Below are 17954 nucleotides of genomic sequence, written 5' to 3'. Positions count from 1 at the left end.
TTGGTGGTCAAGAACATCCAGTTGACTAGAATGAATCTACTGAAACAGTAGTTCTCAAACAGGGATCTTGTGCCAGGGCAAACTTCCAGGGGGGCTTAAAATCTTAAAAATCAGAGCCTCAAAGTCATTTACATTTATATTAACAGAATTAATAAAATAAAAAAAAAAAAAAAAAAAATAAAAAAACATAAACCAAAATAATTTATATTCGATTACTACATATTACAACAGAAGTACGAGTGGTACATATCAGGTTAGATATGAGGGCCTTTTAATATCATCTTTGACAGAGTGGGGCTTGGAGTCAAAAAGGTTGAAAACCACTGTACTAGAACATTCTATGATCTGGATAATTAAGAATCTTTACAGATAAGTTTTCCATAACCTAAAAAACAAAAACAACTACTTTCATATTTTTGCACTGAGCTGTTGATGCAAAAACATAAATAGAAGCCACCACCATCAATACCTGCCTTAGTGTCACGTAGACCTAGCTCTTTAGTGTGTCTCTAGAAGTGAGAGGCACAAAAATTTGGACAGAAGTGTCTGCCTCTGTATTACTTCTCCCTCTGGTGGACGATAGGCTATAGCACACCCCAGCTCATCGAGATGCTCACTTTCACCTGCCATTAACACCACACACAAATTCAAAATAATTGTTACTTTTATTAAACACTTATTACATGAAATCTTCATTCATAAACATCATTAACTTTGACAATACGTCCATATATATAATGTCTACTCAGATTTGGTACTTTCCTGTGATTGTTAACATGTTTTAGTATAGTATTGTGAATCTGTGGGGACGAAGATACCTGAAGACAACCAATATGACCATATTAAACTTGCATACTGCTAGTCTCACTAATCAATCCTAACCGAGTCAAGCAACCAAGAATCCTGCAAACAAATTAATGCTACTGCATAGATTTAGTTACCAACAGTGATGAGGAATTTTACAACTGAACACTGTTAATATACCACTCATACGAGTTTGTAAACAAACACCTCACAGATACAGAGTTGCTAAACTAGTTGGATACATCATATGTGTGACCTGAGTCTGTGTTAGGGAGCTCAGTCCAGTGAGCGCAATTATCCAAACTGGATGCAATCACAGTGTCTGATGTGTTGGATGTTGATGGTTGCCTCTGTGATGATGGATGTTGCCATGGTGATGGGGATAAGTGTGGAGACAGGGATGCTCAATTCCTTCATTCTGCAGCTCCTCCTGTTTATGGAGACCATGCAGCTTCTGCAACAGCTCAGCAATAAAAGCCTGAACACCCACACACACACACACACACACACACACACACACACACACACACACACACACAGAATAACCTTAATCTTAGTGTACACGCTTGAAAAAATTGTGAATAATAAGCATGAAAATGTTTGTAAATTTTTGCACATTGCAATTTAGGACAACGTATTGTAAAACTCTGTAAATACTCAAATTACAGTCAAGGGTTCCTGATACACAAACTAGTTCATTCAAAATACTAATTATATAGTAGATGTAATGTTTGATCATAATCAACAAAACAATTATATAATGCTGTCAAATGATTAATCGCGATTAATCGCATCCAAAATAAGTTTGTTGTTTACGAAATGTATGTGTACTGTATATATTTATTATGTATATGTAAATATACACATACAGTATATATTTTGAAAATATTTACACACATACATATATACACATATATATATATATACATATATATATATATACATACATATATATATACATACACACACACATATATACATTTATTCTTATATTTTATATTATAAATAAATATATTTAATATACAAACATAACATTTTTCTTAAATATATACATGCATGTGTTTGTATTTATATATACATAATAAATATATACAGCACACACACATATATTATGTAAACAAAACCTTTTACTTTGGATGTGATTAACTGCGATTAATCATTAGACAGCAATAGTTCCATAATTAGAGCACATGTTGAAAAACAAAATATAGAAAATATGCTGTAAAATATATAACATGCAGAAATGATCTTGACTTATTTACTGGTTGTTAAGAGTTAACCATCAAAAACTCTTAAATATCTTCCGCTGATATGTGTATGTGTACCAGTCAGCAGTTTGTTAACACTATTAGCGGCCATTAACACAGAATGAATTTTTCCATTCCAGTGTGCAACTCTTCCATTGTTTTTCTATGTAAACACAAGTTAGACAGATGTGTTTGACCACTGTGCGTGTCTCGTGTCTTTTGCAGCATCTAATGACACAGCATTCTAATAGTTCAAATAAATTAAACCTTTAAAAAAAAAAACCTGCATCTCTCAAAAATGCATTTTTCCCCCATTCCTCTGGCTGTGTCTTGCAGGTGTCAAAGTAAAAAGGTGTTCTTAAACTGAAAATGTTGAGAATTGTGCCCTGGTAGGTTTCAAATGTGAAAACTGATTAAGTTTTTCGGATATTTGTGTGTATGAGCTAAATGCCACGTTCCTCTCTACTGATTTTCCAAGGTGTGTCAGCACTTCAACACTAGCTTACCCAGAGGCACACAATCTTCTGCGCATACACACATAGCAACAATCATGTACATACACTAATCAAAATGCTGAGAGTGAACATCGTTAAAGAGCCCCAATGAAAGAATGGCTTTGTAATAACTGAGAGAAATAGGGGCATGGGGAGAGAAAGAGAACAAATCATTCATTCACTGTGATTACTGTGAGAAATGCGTGGAAGGGAGTGTCAGCCACTGCTGCGTTCCTCAGAGAGAGAGAGGGAGAGAGCAGGAAAGAGGGATGAAGAGGTAGAGTAACAAAAGGATGAGAAAACAAGAGAGGTCCATAGATAGGAACTAAAGATGAGTAGACAGAAAGATAGAAAAAGAACAAGAAAAACATTTGGAAAGCAAGTAGGATTTATGGATGGAAGGATTGAGAAAAGTACCTCAGTACTGCTGGTGCAGGTCTGCAGAAGAACCTGTAAAACAAACAAATTCATTCTTGATTGTCATTTCCAATGATTTTATCTAAATGTAATTCAATTTAATTAGCTTAAATCAGTATTACTAAGAGTATTTATAACTCTGTAAACTAATGTGCACGCAGTAGAGAATATAAAGCCTTAAATGGTTCTGTATTGTCATTCAGAGAAATGATAGTGGGCCTCATTTCGGAGAAAAATGTTGAAAAGGGGGTCCCTGCAAATACTCAGTTCAAGGGACATGGTATAAAAGTTCTGGCATCCACTCACCATCTTCATCTAAAAGTAGAATGTCAGGTCGCGGACCTCAAAGTCAATGGTCCTATCTTCTAGATGTTATTTTCATGGGAGATACAAACTTTAAAAATTTAAAAAATAGCCAATATTCTGAATAAATAAATAAATGTATTATCTGAGCACTAATGTGTTGGGCAACAACACAATCAGAAATGTTTACTAAAGCGGTTTTATTCTTCTCTAGAAGGTCTTTTAATTTAATTTTCCTGCCATTTGTGAGATTTTCCCAGTGCATTGGGAAAAAATACTTCTATTTCTTTTCTGCATTTCTCCTGCATCTTGTTGCCTAATAAACCTGACATTGTATATTATAGGAATATTGTTGGCTCTTTGGCAAATAGCTTTTGTCACTCTTTTGTAAGTCACCTTGGGCAAAAGCATAAGTTTAATGCGTAAATGTAAACGTAATTATGGCAAGGCCTAAGTACAGGATGTGGTGTGAGAGAGGGAGAAGAGGATTATGGGACCTGTAGTTTGTGTGTTCGCTCTTCATCGCTTGGGAGATCCAACAAATCATCAATGTTCACTTCTTCTGGCATGTCCTCCAAAATAAACAAAAAGCAACAAAAATTATTGAGGGTGCTGAAATTAACCATTCCAGAAAAGAAACACACACACACACACACATACATATATTATATATATATAATATATGTATGTGTATATGTATATGTATAATTTTTTTTTAAACTGTAATGATATATAATATATTATTAATAATATATAACTGTAAATTTGACATAACCAAACAGTATTCATGTATGTATTCCAGTCCATAACACTGCCCATTATATCTCATTGACCTTTCAGCAGCCTACAGTTTCAGTATCTCAGAATATCTTCTCAATATCCATCATTTCAGTGGGAAACGTTCTCCTACACAAGCTGAGGAGGAAATTGAGATAACAGATCACATAGCACAATTCCCGAGAGACATCTCTGCCGTCTCTTACTGTGGGACAGCATCTCACTACACACACAGCTTATGTTTAAATTTCCTGCCTGCTGCTGCCATTGACTGTTTCTCAGGGGGTGCCCATGTAAGGTAGTGATAGAACCAAGTGATCCCCTCGGTAAATGAGGGAGAGAAAGCAGAACCTTCACTAGTACCTCTAGAGGCCTGGTCCTTCTCACCTTTTATGGGCAGCCAACATATCTAACATTATCCAACAACTTATATTGTTCTGTGAGATATATGAATAATGTCACAGCATCCATCACACACTTACATTAACAAAGGCTGTTGTTTATAAATGTTAGACTTGCAGAACAATGTCTCCCCTCATTCCATTTAAAAGTGCATAAAGAGATGCAAATACACTTTAAAAAAATTGAGTGGTGTAAAATGTCTGTATTTCATGTACTTATTCTCATGCACTGAAGTATCATTCTTATTCTTTGGATACTTATTGTCTCTACAAACATTTGTAAAGCAAAAGTAATGCAAACATGTTCATTGACTTTAAAACAAGTTTGCAAAGTTAACTCCATTCAACTATTCAGAAATGAAAACACTTGTTATCATGAATTTACTGGAGAGAAAAGTAAGTGAACCTTCGTATTTGAACCTGATTTTAATAGTTACATGTACAAAACGTTTGTGGTCAACTTCTTAGAGAAGGAACTGTCGCACATTTCACCAGTCAAACATTTCAAAATAACGAATGACACAGCATGTGTCTCCACAGCATTTGGAAATTCATCGCTATCGTTTATTTTTCCATCAAAATACTTTTTTTCTAGAAGTAATTCACCTGTAGCTTCGAGTATCAACTCTGCACCAGCTGCACATGTGAGGATGCGGTGGACACTCACCTTGCCCTCGTACAGCTTGTCCAACCCTTCGTCGATCCATTTCTCCACGTCCAACCTTTTCTGAAGCTGTTTGCGGTTGTATTTTACAGTAACGCGCGATTGGCGCTTATGCAAGTTCACGCCGTGCTCTCGAGCATTGTCTAAATCCGGGGAATGTCCGGTATCTATCTCCTCAGCCATGTTACATGTGCCTTTGCTTGTCTGAGAGAAAGAATGAGTGCTTGGAGGAGCGCGCCGCGCGGACAGAAGAAGCTGAACTCTGGCACGCGCTCAACTTGATTGGATGTTCAAAGTCAGATGCTCTTTTTTTAAAAACTAAATTTCTGTTGTTTAAATAGTACATTAATGACATCTCTGCCATTTAATGGTATATTTAAAGACATATTAAAATGACGTGGGAAAAAATGTATATGAAATACTTTAAAATTTTGAAAACGAAATGGTGTTCTAATGATCAATCATTGTAAAAGAACAAAGAATGATGTGTTTCTCATATAATTTATTTCTTTCATTAAAGTAACAAAGACATACAAAATAAATTAACACAAATTCTTTACAAAGACAAGACAATGATTGAAAGCAAAAGTACAAAAATGCAAAATAGAAACTTAGGCATAAACTTAGGATTAAATTAATAGGAAACATCTGGCAAAAGAAATAAACATTCATTAGACATAAACCCCATTGAAGAAAATCAGATTTTTTTTATTATTATTATTATTTGACATTTAAGAACCAGTGACACATTTCCCCATGTCAGTCGAGGAAGAAAACACACTGCTTAATACGCAATACAAAACTGGAGCAAAATCTTACCATTTGGTCTTAAGAACATAGTATAATCATATTCCTGACAATTGCTTGCTTCCTTTCTCGTCACATTTGTTTATTATTACAACTTTTTTAATTAAAACATCCTGGCAAATAAAGAAAAAGTGATATTCTCATTCTCATATAAAAGAAAGAGAAAAAAGTTGTTTTAATAAGTCCTATACAAAGCCCAGAGTTTGACTAGAGAACACCTAAACCTGCTCTTCAGTTTAACTTCTTTCTCTTTCAATAGAGGTATTTCCTTACTTAGCTCTCTTTGTACAGAGTTATTTTCACTTCTTTATCTTTGTATAAAGATATCAGTTCACTGTGTTTAGAGTTCTGCAACCTAAGTCTGTATCAGCTTTCAGGGCTTGTGTCTGTCTTCATATGGAAATACAGATTCACAAAGCCCAGCGCAATGATGTGCTTGTTTATTTCTTTTGGTTTTTGGTTTACAGAGTCTTCTACCTACACAGATGACAAAGGTCCAATCCCTTATTCAGTCATTACATACTTCATTCATTCATTCATTCATTCATTCATTCATTCATTCATAATAATTAAGATAAAAGCAAGTGCTACATCCAAATTCTTATCCCTGCATGTGAGTTTGTGTATCTTTATTTATGCTCACTTGTCTACATTAGTGTATGCATGAGTGTAGGAGTGTACAAATGTGTGTTGCCTTATCTAAGACCTCCTCCAGCACTCCACAGGAAGTCCTGCTCAGCAGGCAGTGTGTGAGAAGCTGACAATGAAATTCTGCCCTCAGTGTTGCAGGGTTTCACCTGACTGTAGTCTCTGTCATAGGGATAGAGCTGCCTGTCTAAATTATTCACGGTCTCCAAATCATTAAACACTGAATCGCATAACTGCTGTCTGTGCAGTCTATGCCTTCTCCTCCTGATCACCACCAGTCCCACACACACTCCCAAAAACACAGCCAGCACACCTAACACACATGACACCGCCACTGCTGAAGGTGAGGTCCGTCCAACCCGGGGGGCCATCAGCTCCATACCTCCCTGCACAGGAAACTCGCAGTTTGAGCCCATGAACCCAGGCACACACTGACATACTGGCCCGGAGAAGTGTGTGTAGCACGTTCCTCCATGGAGGCATGGGTTTGTGAGACAAGCATCTGCTCGGAGGCTGCAGTTTTTACCAGTGAAACCTAGTGTACAGGTGCAGGTGTAATCGTTATAGCCATCTTGGCATGTTCCGGCATTTTGACACGGGTAGCGGGCACAGTCATCGATGTTCGTCTCACAGCGAGGACCGGTGAAACCAGGGCGACAGCGGCACAGAGCACTAGCGCCCAGGTCCACACACTCACCGCCTACAATAGAAGAGAGAAGAGGTTACATATGAGCAGGTGTAGTAGGGAGGAAGTACATGTGTAGTGTGTAGTACTGGAACTGCTTAGAGGAAATTTTAAGCTGGTTTCTGTGGCTCAGTGGTAGAGCATTGCGTTAACAGCACAAAAGGTTATGGGATCAATTCCCAGGGAGCACACATACTGGTAAAAAAAAAATATATATATATATATATATAGATAGATAGATAGCCTGAATGCACTGTAAGTTGCTTTGAATAAAAGTGTCAATGTAAATGTTTTATTTCAAATCAAAGTGAATGGTGACCACAGCTGTCAAGCAAGATTTTTAGAGTACTTAAATTGCATTTTTTCCCCCTGACATAAAACAACCTTTAGAAGACTTAGTGTATGGGTCATTTGTGCTACTTCACTGATTTTTTTAAATACATTTTGAAGCTTGAGAGTCTGTTCACCAACCACTTTCATTGAATGAGCAGTGTGAGCATTCTTTAAAACCTCTCCTTTGAGTTACACAAAGGTAAGAAACCCAACATGAGGGTTAGACATGGACAGAATTTTTACCTTTAGGGGAACTACCACTTTAAAATAAAATACATTTTGTTGATGCATTGTCCAGCACAAACACTTACCATTAGCACAAGGTTTGTGGCTGCAGCGGTCCAGTCTCTTCTCACAGTTGGATCCGGTGAAGGTTGGGGGGCAGCGGCAGACATAGCCACCAGTGAATTTTTCCTCACACGTCCCTCCGTTAAAGCAGGGGTCATCCGCACATGTCATTGCAATGATCTCACAGTTCTTCCCATAGAATCCCTGAGGACATGTACAGGAGTAATCGTTCTCCAAATCCTGCAAGGAAGGAGAACGATAGTGTAAACATAATTCAGGTCTCAAATAATTTTTGATCTTCAAAAACCACTGTGCACATAAAGCACATCAGAGCATATTTACTAAACCTAAATCATGACACACAGATTGAAACATTTTTACCATTATTTAATTTTTTTTATTAATATTCTATTACACACACACACACACACACACACACACATATATATATATATATATATATATATATATGTGCAGCATTTCAAATATTCTAAATTGATTTACATGTAAATATTGTTTTACTATTATGTATATACTTTTAACTGATGACTGTTTATTAATAAATATGGTTTTCTTATTTTCATGTGGGCATGGACTTACGTTGCAACTGCCACCATTCTTGCAGGGGTTGCAATCACACTCGTTAATCTCCAGCTCACAGTTTGTGCCCCCATATCCTGGCCGGCAGGTGCAGGTATAGCTGCCTTGTCCGGTGTTGGTGCAGGTGGCGCCATTAGCACAGGGTTTGTGGTTGGTGCAGTAGTTGAGGTCCTGGTTACAGAAGAGGCCTCCCCAGCCCTCCTTACACACACACTGCCATGGCTGTGAGCAGGTTCCATGTAGGCATCCCGGGTAATGCACACACTCGCTGCAGGATGGCCCCTGCCATCCCAGACGACACTTGCACTCACCAGGTGACTCGCAGTAACCGTGCCGCTCGCTGCAGTCCGAAGAGCAGATGGCTATGAGAGGAGAGAGAGAGGGGGGTTACGCACACCACATACACACACACCACGCCCCCTGGAGAGAGCAGATGAATTGGTGTGTTAAGTGTTGGGGCCAGCAGCTGGTGAGCTGACAGAGGTAATGCACTCTTTTGTATTTTGAGCTGTGCCAAGCGTGCACACACACACACACACACACACACACACACACACACACACACACACACACAGAACGACCCTCTAGCATGAATCTGTTGGGTTTCTTTGTTTGGCTGAACAAAAGAAGTGTAGAAGCTCTAGAGAAGCAGCTAAGCTTCCATCAGACACACATGCACACAAAGATAGGAGAGATAAGGGGATGTATTGCTGCTCAGGTTCCAACACACAAACCACAATCACACATAAATACAGAGTGATCAGGAAAGGGAGTGGGACTGCTTCTTTTCAGTGTCCTAGACATACAATCCCTGAGGGCTAAGCAGATCTCTGAGCATCTGACACACACAGGTGCTACTCACGGTCAGAGCAGTAGTCTCCCTGCCATCCCTCCAGACATTCCCTGTTTCCATTCTCATCGCAGGTGTAGTGTCCCAGTGTATCGTCACGAGGACGGCAGTAATCCGAACACGCCTCACCAGAGTAAAACTCATCACAGAAAACATGATACGAGTAACGGAGCTCACTCTGGTCTCCAAAATGAACATCCTGAGACCAGTCTTCTCCAATCGCCAAGCGCCTTCGTGTTGCTAAACGACTGATCAGGTTGTTTTGATTCTCTGTTGTGGAACAATAACGAAAAACTTGAGCTTGAATGAATAATGGAATAATAAAAAAAACAGTCTTATGTCTGTATGTTTGCTTTCCATCACACTGTGTAGCCCACCTGTGTAGTCATGATGCTCTTTTGGAGACTCAGCATTCCATGCCTCAATAATAAGAGAAAATGTGCCCTAAAAAGAACAAGATGTTATTTTAGATGTTAAATTCATATCATATCATTTTTACTGAGACAGAGAAGCAAACATTTTATATTGTCTTCCACTTATATGTGACCCTGGACCACAAAACCTGTCATAAGCAGCACAGGTATATTTGTAGCAATAGCTACTTTTTGTAATGCCAAAAATCATTAGGATATTAAGTATAGATCATGTTCCATGAAGATATTTTGTACATCTCCTACTCTAAATATATCGAAACTTAATATTTGATTAGAAATATGCATGGTTTAGAACTTCATTTGGACAACTTTAAAGGCGATTTTCTCAATATTTTTTATTTTTGCACCCTCAGATTTCTCAGGTCATATTTGTTATGAACTGACAGTTCCAGACTGTTGCATGGTGTTGTTTATGGTTTTACAGTAAATGTTAGACTTAAGGGCATCTGAGGTAATATACAGTAACGTAAAGAACGTTCATCTTACTAAATACTCCATGAAACACTGGAATATTGTTTACTAAAGTTAATCTGGTGCGTAAAGAACTTTACCGGCCACTTGAAGTGGAAAGGCACCCGGATGGCTGCGCTGCTGGCTATAGAGCTCTGATCCGCTCGCAGGACATTTGTCTGTCCGGTTCCAAAGGTGCACGGAGGCTCAGCGGAGATGACGTCTTCCGAATGCTTCAGACAAATCCTGAAAAAGATGTTGCAGTCTCGCGTCCTCCTGCAAAAGCGGCGAGTCGTGCTTAACGAGTGAACTTTCAATTCAAATACACCCGATGAAGCCACCTGTTCACGAATAGAAAAACCGTATGTGACTTCTGAAACTTTTGGAAATGATAAACAGAACACTATACCTAGGGGAAAATATCTATAAACTCACATTAAAGAGAAAATGAAATGATAAACTAAGTTTAAGCTCTGAACTGGCTCCTTACCAACTGCAAAAGCGACACAGACAGCAGGCAGTACAAAGACAGATGCGCCATCTCGCTCAGTTAATCCTAAACTTTATTACAATAACGCACAGGTATCTTCATCCGTTACTTCCCAAGCTTCAAAGTGTTTGGAGATTAAGAAAAAAAATTGTTAGATGTCCTGGTACGAAATCCTCGTCAGGTCCATAAAAGTCCACTGTGTATTCAGAGGAAAAGCGCACTCGTCCTCTTCGTTCTTCAGCGCTTGCGGTTGGTCTTCATTGAACGTCTTGATGAATGGATGCCGTTATATACGCCTTGCCCCCCTGCACGTGACGTCAGCGGGGACATATGGCATAATATTGGCCTGATTAAATTGATCTGCTGCATGTGGCAGTGATGTTGATGGAGTTAAGAGTTGACGTTAGTCTCACTGCTGCCTGTATCAGAAAATGGTATTTTAATTACAGTGATGCAGACCAGATGGGCACACTTCTCGAGTATGGAACCTGATGAATCTTCCTTTATTTTGTGAGGTTTCACAAATAAATTTAGCAAACAGCAAGTTTTCCACTTATGTCGAATTTTAGAATTAGTTTATTATTCGTACGCCTTGACTATATGCACATAATTATATGCATAGATTAGAATAATACGTTTCAGTGTAGACGGACTGTCTATAGTATTTTAGATTTGGTTTTGTTTTGTCTTCATTGAGCCTCTATGGAAAATATTCCCAGCAAGTTGCCTACAATATGCTTACTAGAAATAAAAATAAAACAAATAGCCTAGATATGCTGCTTATATTGTACCTTTATATCACCTACCTAAGCAGTTTTACCTCACTAGCTATATGCTCGTATGCTTCAGAATGCTATGTTGTAGCTAATTCTACGTGATCATAAAGGAAGTTTGTTAGGTTTGTTTGAAAATAAAAAACCATATGTGACCGTGATTTAGTTAATTTAATGGTACCTGATGATAAAGGAAGTTTAAGTTTGTTTGAAAAAAAAAAAAACATATGAAACCGTGATTTAGCAAAAATGTTTTTACAGTGAAAAATTGGTTTCATTATTCATTTTTATAAATGCTAACCGATTAGATATAAATAAGGCCTAGGCCATTGGCGATTTATTAAATTATGATGTTTTTATAATTCAATAAAAATATATATTACATGTTCATGGTTTCACTTTTTATGGTTCCTGAGTGTTACAGCCTACTGTAGGCTACTTCTATCTAGCACACGTTTCTGTTTTTAATTATTTCCTCTATCCCCTAAACATACACACACACACAATCAGTGCGGTCGCTGTGGCGCGTGCGGGCAGGGGGAGGCCATAAGTTTTTATTTGCCATGTTCTTTGTGTCTGCAGGCACAAGTGTCTGTGTGTGTGTGTGTGTGTGTGTGTGTGTGTCTTTTGTTGCGCAGTATGCAGAGACGCTCAGGCTGCTCTGGAGGATGGGTGGGGAAATATCATGATGACACTTTTGTGTGGGTCAGCTCCAACAGCTGTATGTTAACAGGCGGCACATGGTCACTTATTGTCCGCCACAAACCGCCCAAACTCACCCAACCGGCATCTGTTGCAGCCGGTTGCAGCCATTCCACTTTTTTTAAAAACAACTTTTAGGCTAGTATTTTCTGACATATAGATATGTTTATTATTTTCCCACAGTATTAGGCCTGCGGGATTAATAGAAAATATTGGAATATCGAATGTAACAACAACTGCGCCTAAATCTGTGTCATTCAGTGTTTGTGGAAACTAAATGGAATGAATGGAATATGTATATCCATTCATTGTTACGTATGGCTGTGTGTGCGTGTTTGTGGTCGGTCACGTTGGCGAGAGCTCTGCTGTTGTTATGGTAATGAATGACGCGTGCCTCAGAACCTTTCATTAAGCCATAATCACAATGCATCACTTATAATGTCTTTTAAAAGACATCATATATAATGTCTCAAAGACCACAGATACGTGTAAATTAATCTTCAAAGTGTGAAGAAAAGTCAGTCAGTCAGGAGAAATACCCTGACACTGTAAGCAAACAAAATCACTTTATTTAACTACTAATATGATTATAGCCTAGTTGATTAAGTTGATGCTGTGGGAACAAAGGCCCATTTTATGCCACACACTGTGTTGTATCTCATGTAGCCTATTGGTAGAGATAAACTTTGTCATGTGGGTGAGAGGACAGATGACCACGTGAGGAAAACAAGCACGCAAGTCGATTGTGCCAGTGATGTTTCACACCTTTCACAACAAAATTGTTTATTATAAAGAAGGCCTTTCAGTTAATGAAGACCTGAATTAAAGACTTTAACTTCAAGCTGTTGTCCATGAACAAAAACTCTTTATGATAAAAGTCATGTGGTAACAAGTAAATTACAGGTGTCAAAAATGATAAGTAGATCCTCAAAAAAAAAAAAAAAAAACACACATGCACTCACCCTAAGTAAGTTAAAATCAAAAACCTTAATACAAAGACACATATAAAAAAAAAAAAGAAACACCATCTCATAACAGGTGTTTTACCTATCCCATCCACATACAGTAATATGCAGCCATGCAGCTATAAAATTAAAACAACTAAAATCTGACAGAATGAAACAGAAATAGTTGTGACTTTCGCATGCAAGGTTTCTTAATCCTTAAAGTTTTGCAAGTTAAGATTTGACACATGGTCTGGGCTACAGGCTGGTAGCAGGATTTAGGCTTTTGAGATCCCTGACATCTGCACAGACGAGAGAAAGAGAAGCACTTATTCAAAGAGAAAATCACAGTATAGCATTCAGAAGTGCTTAGCTGAAGAGGATAAATAAGTCAATAAAATAGGAAAAACACTTTCTTCAGAAAACAGTAAAAATGATGCTTACTCTTACAATTTATGGACACAAATCCAATTTTTTTCTTAAAGAGGACTGTTGCTTCTTAAAGAGACATTTCACCCACACAAAATACACAAAAGATGCATGGAAACAACAACAACAACAAAAATAGCTGTGGATCATCCAGGTAACAACAAAGTAATAAAGGGATACTCCATCCAAAAATGAAAATTTTGTCATTAATCACTTACCCCCATGTTGTTCCAAACCCATAAAAGCTTTGTTCGGCTTCGGAACACAATTTAAGATATTTTGGATGAAAAAAGGGAGGCTTGTGACTGTCCCTAGACTGCCAAATAAATAACAGTGTCAAGGTCCAGGAAAGTATGAAAAGCATCGTCAGAATAGTCCATCTGCCATCTGTGATTAGACCGTAACGTTATAAAGCAACAAGAATACTTTTTGTACACGAAGAAAACCAAAATAACGACTTTATTCAACAATTCCTCTCCTCTGTGTCTGGCGCTACACTGATTTGGAGAGACACAGAGGAGAGGAATTGTTGAATAAAGGCCGATATCAGGCGCGCTGGAAGCTGTTTCATGCGGGGGGGGCTGAGGGGGCTGGGTTGGAAAAATATGTGACGTCATTATGTTTGTGACTGACGACATGAAATTTTCTCTACTAGTCTTCTCCCCTGGCGTGATTGTTACTGTTTTATACACAAAAATTGTACTTGATGTACTTGTACTTTGATGTTTAATAAAAATAAAAAATAAATAATAAAAAAAAAAATCTCTGTACTGTTTAGGCTATGTGTTGTAGCCATTAAAGAAAACATATTTGGTTTCATATTTGTTTAAATATTATAGGCTAATGTATTTTTTTTATTTATTTAATCAATGTTTATTATGAAAGTGAGCATGCAGCATGAGAAAGATATGATACATCATGCTCAATAGCCTATGAGACATGGAGTAGGTAAGACATGATTTTGACCACTTTATTGAGTTTTGTTTTGTAGAAAGACTCTGTTTAAAAGATTTTCGTTTTGTATAAATTGTATCTTAATTTTGATCAATATTTTATCAACCCATTGCCTGTATTTAATAAACAAGCAAATATATTAGCAGACAATGTAATAAGGTGCCGGCACATCACTTGTATTGCACGTGAACTGGAGGGCGCAGAAACTCAGCTTGTGCCTCACAGACAGTTTTGAGAAATATAGGCTATCTATTATAGAAAGATTAAAAATGTCTACTTTTAAACGAAAATATTCAAAACGAAAATAAATAGGCTACTCTCTGAATATGTAGGCCTAATCCATATGAAATGTGCATTTCTCTCTGGCGTTCATGGCGAGTCCGCATCGTCTTTGCAGCGACACAGAAAACACCATTTTATTAATAAACAATTAAATGTCTCCTTGTTTTTTTTTGACAAATTCATAATCATTTCTTCAGCCGGTTCTTTGTGGCAAAATTATGCATGCGGTCGTGCGCTTGAGAGCGGCTAGTAAACGCCCATTATTCTGACGGAAGCCAATTATTCTGACGGTGACGGAAGCATTCCTGAGGAGGCTAGGTTAGTCTTTTATCAACGAAATATTACAATAATTAATCATTAGTTTATATCTTATACACTATATCTTAATGCCACATTAAACACATTGTTATGTCTGTTTTTTATTTTTATTTTTTTCACGTTTTTGAGTACAATATTAGGTTAGTCCACAGCCCCCCACCAGGGGGGGCTGATGCTATGACGGGGGGGGCTGCAGCCCCCGCAGCACCCCACTTCCCGCGCCATTGGTCGTTATTTTCGTTCATCCACAGTGAAAGCTGATCCGGCGATCCACAGTGTAAAGTTGATGTATTTCCTCAGCGACCAGCACGGATCAGCTCCAGGCATGAAGAAATTGGATATCTTCCTCTTTTGGAAGGCCAAACAAAGTAGTTTCACTTTCACAGTGAAACACACAGCGTCTATATGATATGGCAGTGGCAGCAACAACAATACTACAACGAAAATAAAAGTTACGCCTTCTTTCTTTGCGTGAACATCTGGGCAGCGTTTTGCAAATCTTCCCACATCCTGACGTAGATATGTGGGGGCGTGTTAGAACCGTTTTAGGTAGGTATGGTTGACTCTTAACTTTTATAAAGAATATCTCTTTGGATTTGAGACTTTAGTCTACAGATTTTCTACAGAAAGTTTACAGATCTTCTTTATATACCAAGAGCTTGTAACACTCCAAAGAGAAAGGAAAAATTTTAAATCGCCTCAAATGACTCCTTTAATCAAAATCAGAAGATCCTATAATGGATGCATTTTAATAATATTAGACACTTATTCCTCTTCCTAATCTAATAATAACGCATCTGTTAATCTTTTAAGGCATCTGTTAATTATTTTAGTAAGAGAATGATTGTGTGTTTGTATATGTGTTTGCATTAAATTATTGCATGTGTGTTGACTCATTGTCTGTGCAGTGCAGATGGGCAATGACTGATTTGTGTCTTGTAATGTGGGTGTTGGGGGATGGTGGTCCCTTGAGGTGGGACACAAGCATGGCAGGAGCATGGGAACCCCAGAACACCCTTCACTCCACATGCATACATCCATATTTATGAACCCACATCCAGACACCTCAAATCTCACATATGTGCAGGCCTGCAAAAAGGAACATACACACAGAATTTCCTCTCAGTTGTTTTTAGACACCCTGTCCAGTACCTCCAGTACACCATTATGTTCATCTTAATTAAGATGATTTCACTAATTATAGATGAATAATATGACTGAAAACCCTTTCATAAATTAAATTAACTTGCACATTCATTTTCCATTTACACTCCTCAGACTCAAAGTATCAGACTTTACACACATACAACTTCTCACATTCATTCACTCACATCGCCATATCCTCTTTCGAGCCTTTAGATGACACCCGACCCAGGATTTCTACACACGTCATGACATCTGCTCACCCTGGAGACTAGCTCCCATAGGGCACACACACACACACACACACACACACACGGTTCATCTGCCTACATTAGTGACCCACACTGGACCAGTATCCTGAGGACACACACTCTCTAACTGCATCTGTTGGGCCTTGAGCCCTTTGGGACAACAGACCAGTCCTTTCACACACACACACACACACACATATATACACACGCGTACAAAATCTGCTGGCCTTGAGGGAAGTACTGACCTTTGCCCGATGATCAAACTATGTAAATGTGCGTAGGATCGGAGCTGCTGTGGGTGTTTATGTATGTGCAGCTGCTGTGTTCAAGTAAAAATGACAGGAATAATCTCACAGAAACAGATCTCATATATTCAGACAAGCGCACTGTTGAAAACACAATAAGACAGAGGAGTGTTCTTGAGGTCAGTGTTAGTGGACATGGGGGACCTAATCCCTTCACTCATTTTACATCTGTGTCAATTAAAAATAAATTCTAACTAAAAAAATCTAAAATGCAATAATATATAATTTACTGTATTAAATATTAAATACAAAGCATAATAAATAGATATTTATTATTTACTGGATTTTTCCCAAGGTGTGGACATCTCATTCAGAGAGAAAAAAAAATAGTCTCAACACAACAACTAATACACTTGAACCTATTAGTAGGTGAAAGTGAAAAACATTAATATTAATATGTGTTAGACATTACATGTCAGAACAGGTGCACTAAACACACGACTGGCTCATGCAGTTGAATAGGCTGGAATGACATGGGCCCCACCGTGAAGCTCTGAACCTCTGAGGAGGAAAAGAGGGCCTCACAGCAGAGGTAGCGTTGGGTTATTAGAGAACCCAGAGTGACAGATGTGGGATAAAAGAGAGGGCAGGAGAATCAGCAGGGGTGAAAGAAAGAGAAGAAAAGGTGAAGAGGTCAGCAGTACAACAGAAGAAGGGGAGGAAAAACAGAGATGTACTTGAAAAAGAAGAAGGATCGATAAATCTATCCACTGTTGCTTCGCAGTCTGTCTCTTTTGTTCCAGATGGCAGCTGATAGAAGCAGGCTTGATGGAGAAATCACGTCAAACCACACATATACTAATGTTTGGGGTCAGCAAGATTTTTTTTATATTTTTGAAAGATGTCTCTTATGCTCACCAAGGCTGCAGTTATTTGATCAAAAATACAGTAAAAGCAATTATAGTGTGAAATATAACAATTGTAAATAATCATTCTAATGCGCTGATTTGCTGCTTTTTTCAGGATTCTTTGAGTAATAGAAGTTCAAAACAACAGCATTTATTTGAAATAGAAATATTTGTAACAAAATAAATGTCTTTACTGTCACTTTTGATCAATTTCATGTGTCCTCGTTGAATAAATGTTCTCTTTTTTTATACATACACAAAATAAGTTGGAAAATGTTATTTTCATTGTTTTCCGCGAACAAAAGAAGGCTTC

General features: G+C 37.9%; 2 protein-coding genes across 2 annotated transcripts; both read right to left on the bottom strand.

The window, feature by feature from the left end:
- Positions 1-220: 220 nt before the first annotated feature.
- ppp1r14aa (protein phosphatase 1, regulatory (inhibitor) subunit 14Aa) lies at positions 221-5378 on the bottom strand. The gene is made up of 4 exons (XM_019076894.2): positions 5111-5378; positions 3763-3837; positions 2963-2995; positions 221-1282 (listed from the first exon to the last, which is right to left on the bottom strand). Exons 1-4 carry the CDS (start codon positions 5288-5290, stop codon positions 1118-1120), a joined length of 453 nt encoding a protein of 150 aa, XP_018932439.1. The 5' UTR covers positions 5291-5378; the 3' UTR covers positions 221-1117.
- Positions 5379-5595: 217 nt separating this feature from the next.
- Positions 5596-10966, bottom strand: dlb (deltaB). The gene is made up of 7 exons (XM_042724308.1): positions 10693-10966; positions 10304-10543; positions 9696-9762; positions 9331-9588; positions 8469-8830; positions 7892-8108; positions 5596-7262 (listed from the first exon to the last, which is right to left on the bottom strand). The coding sequence occupies exons 1-7, from the start codon at positions 10741-10743 to the stop codon at positions 6610-6612; spliced, it is 1848 nt and encodes a 615-aa protein (XP_042580242.1). The 5' UTR covers positions 10744-10966; the 3' UTR covers positions 5596-6609.
- Positions 10967-17954: the final 6988 nt, after the last annotated feature.

The sequence above is a fragment of the Cyprinus carpio genome, chromosome B5, assembly GCF_018340385.1.
Source record: "Cyprinus carpio isolate SPL01 chromosome B5, ASM1834038v1, whole genome shotgun sequence".
NCBI classification, from domain to species: Eukaryota; Metazoa; Chordata; class Actinopteri; order Cypriniformes; family Cyprinidae; genus Cyprinus; species Cyprinus carpio.
This window is presented reverse-complemented; position numbering and strand designations above follow the sequence as displayed.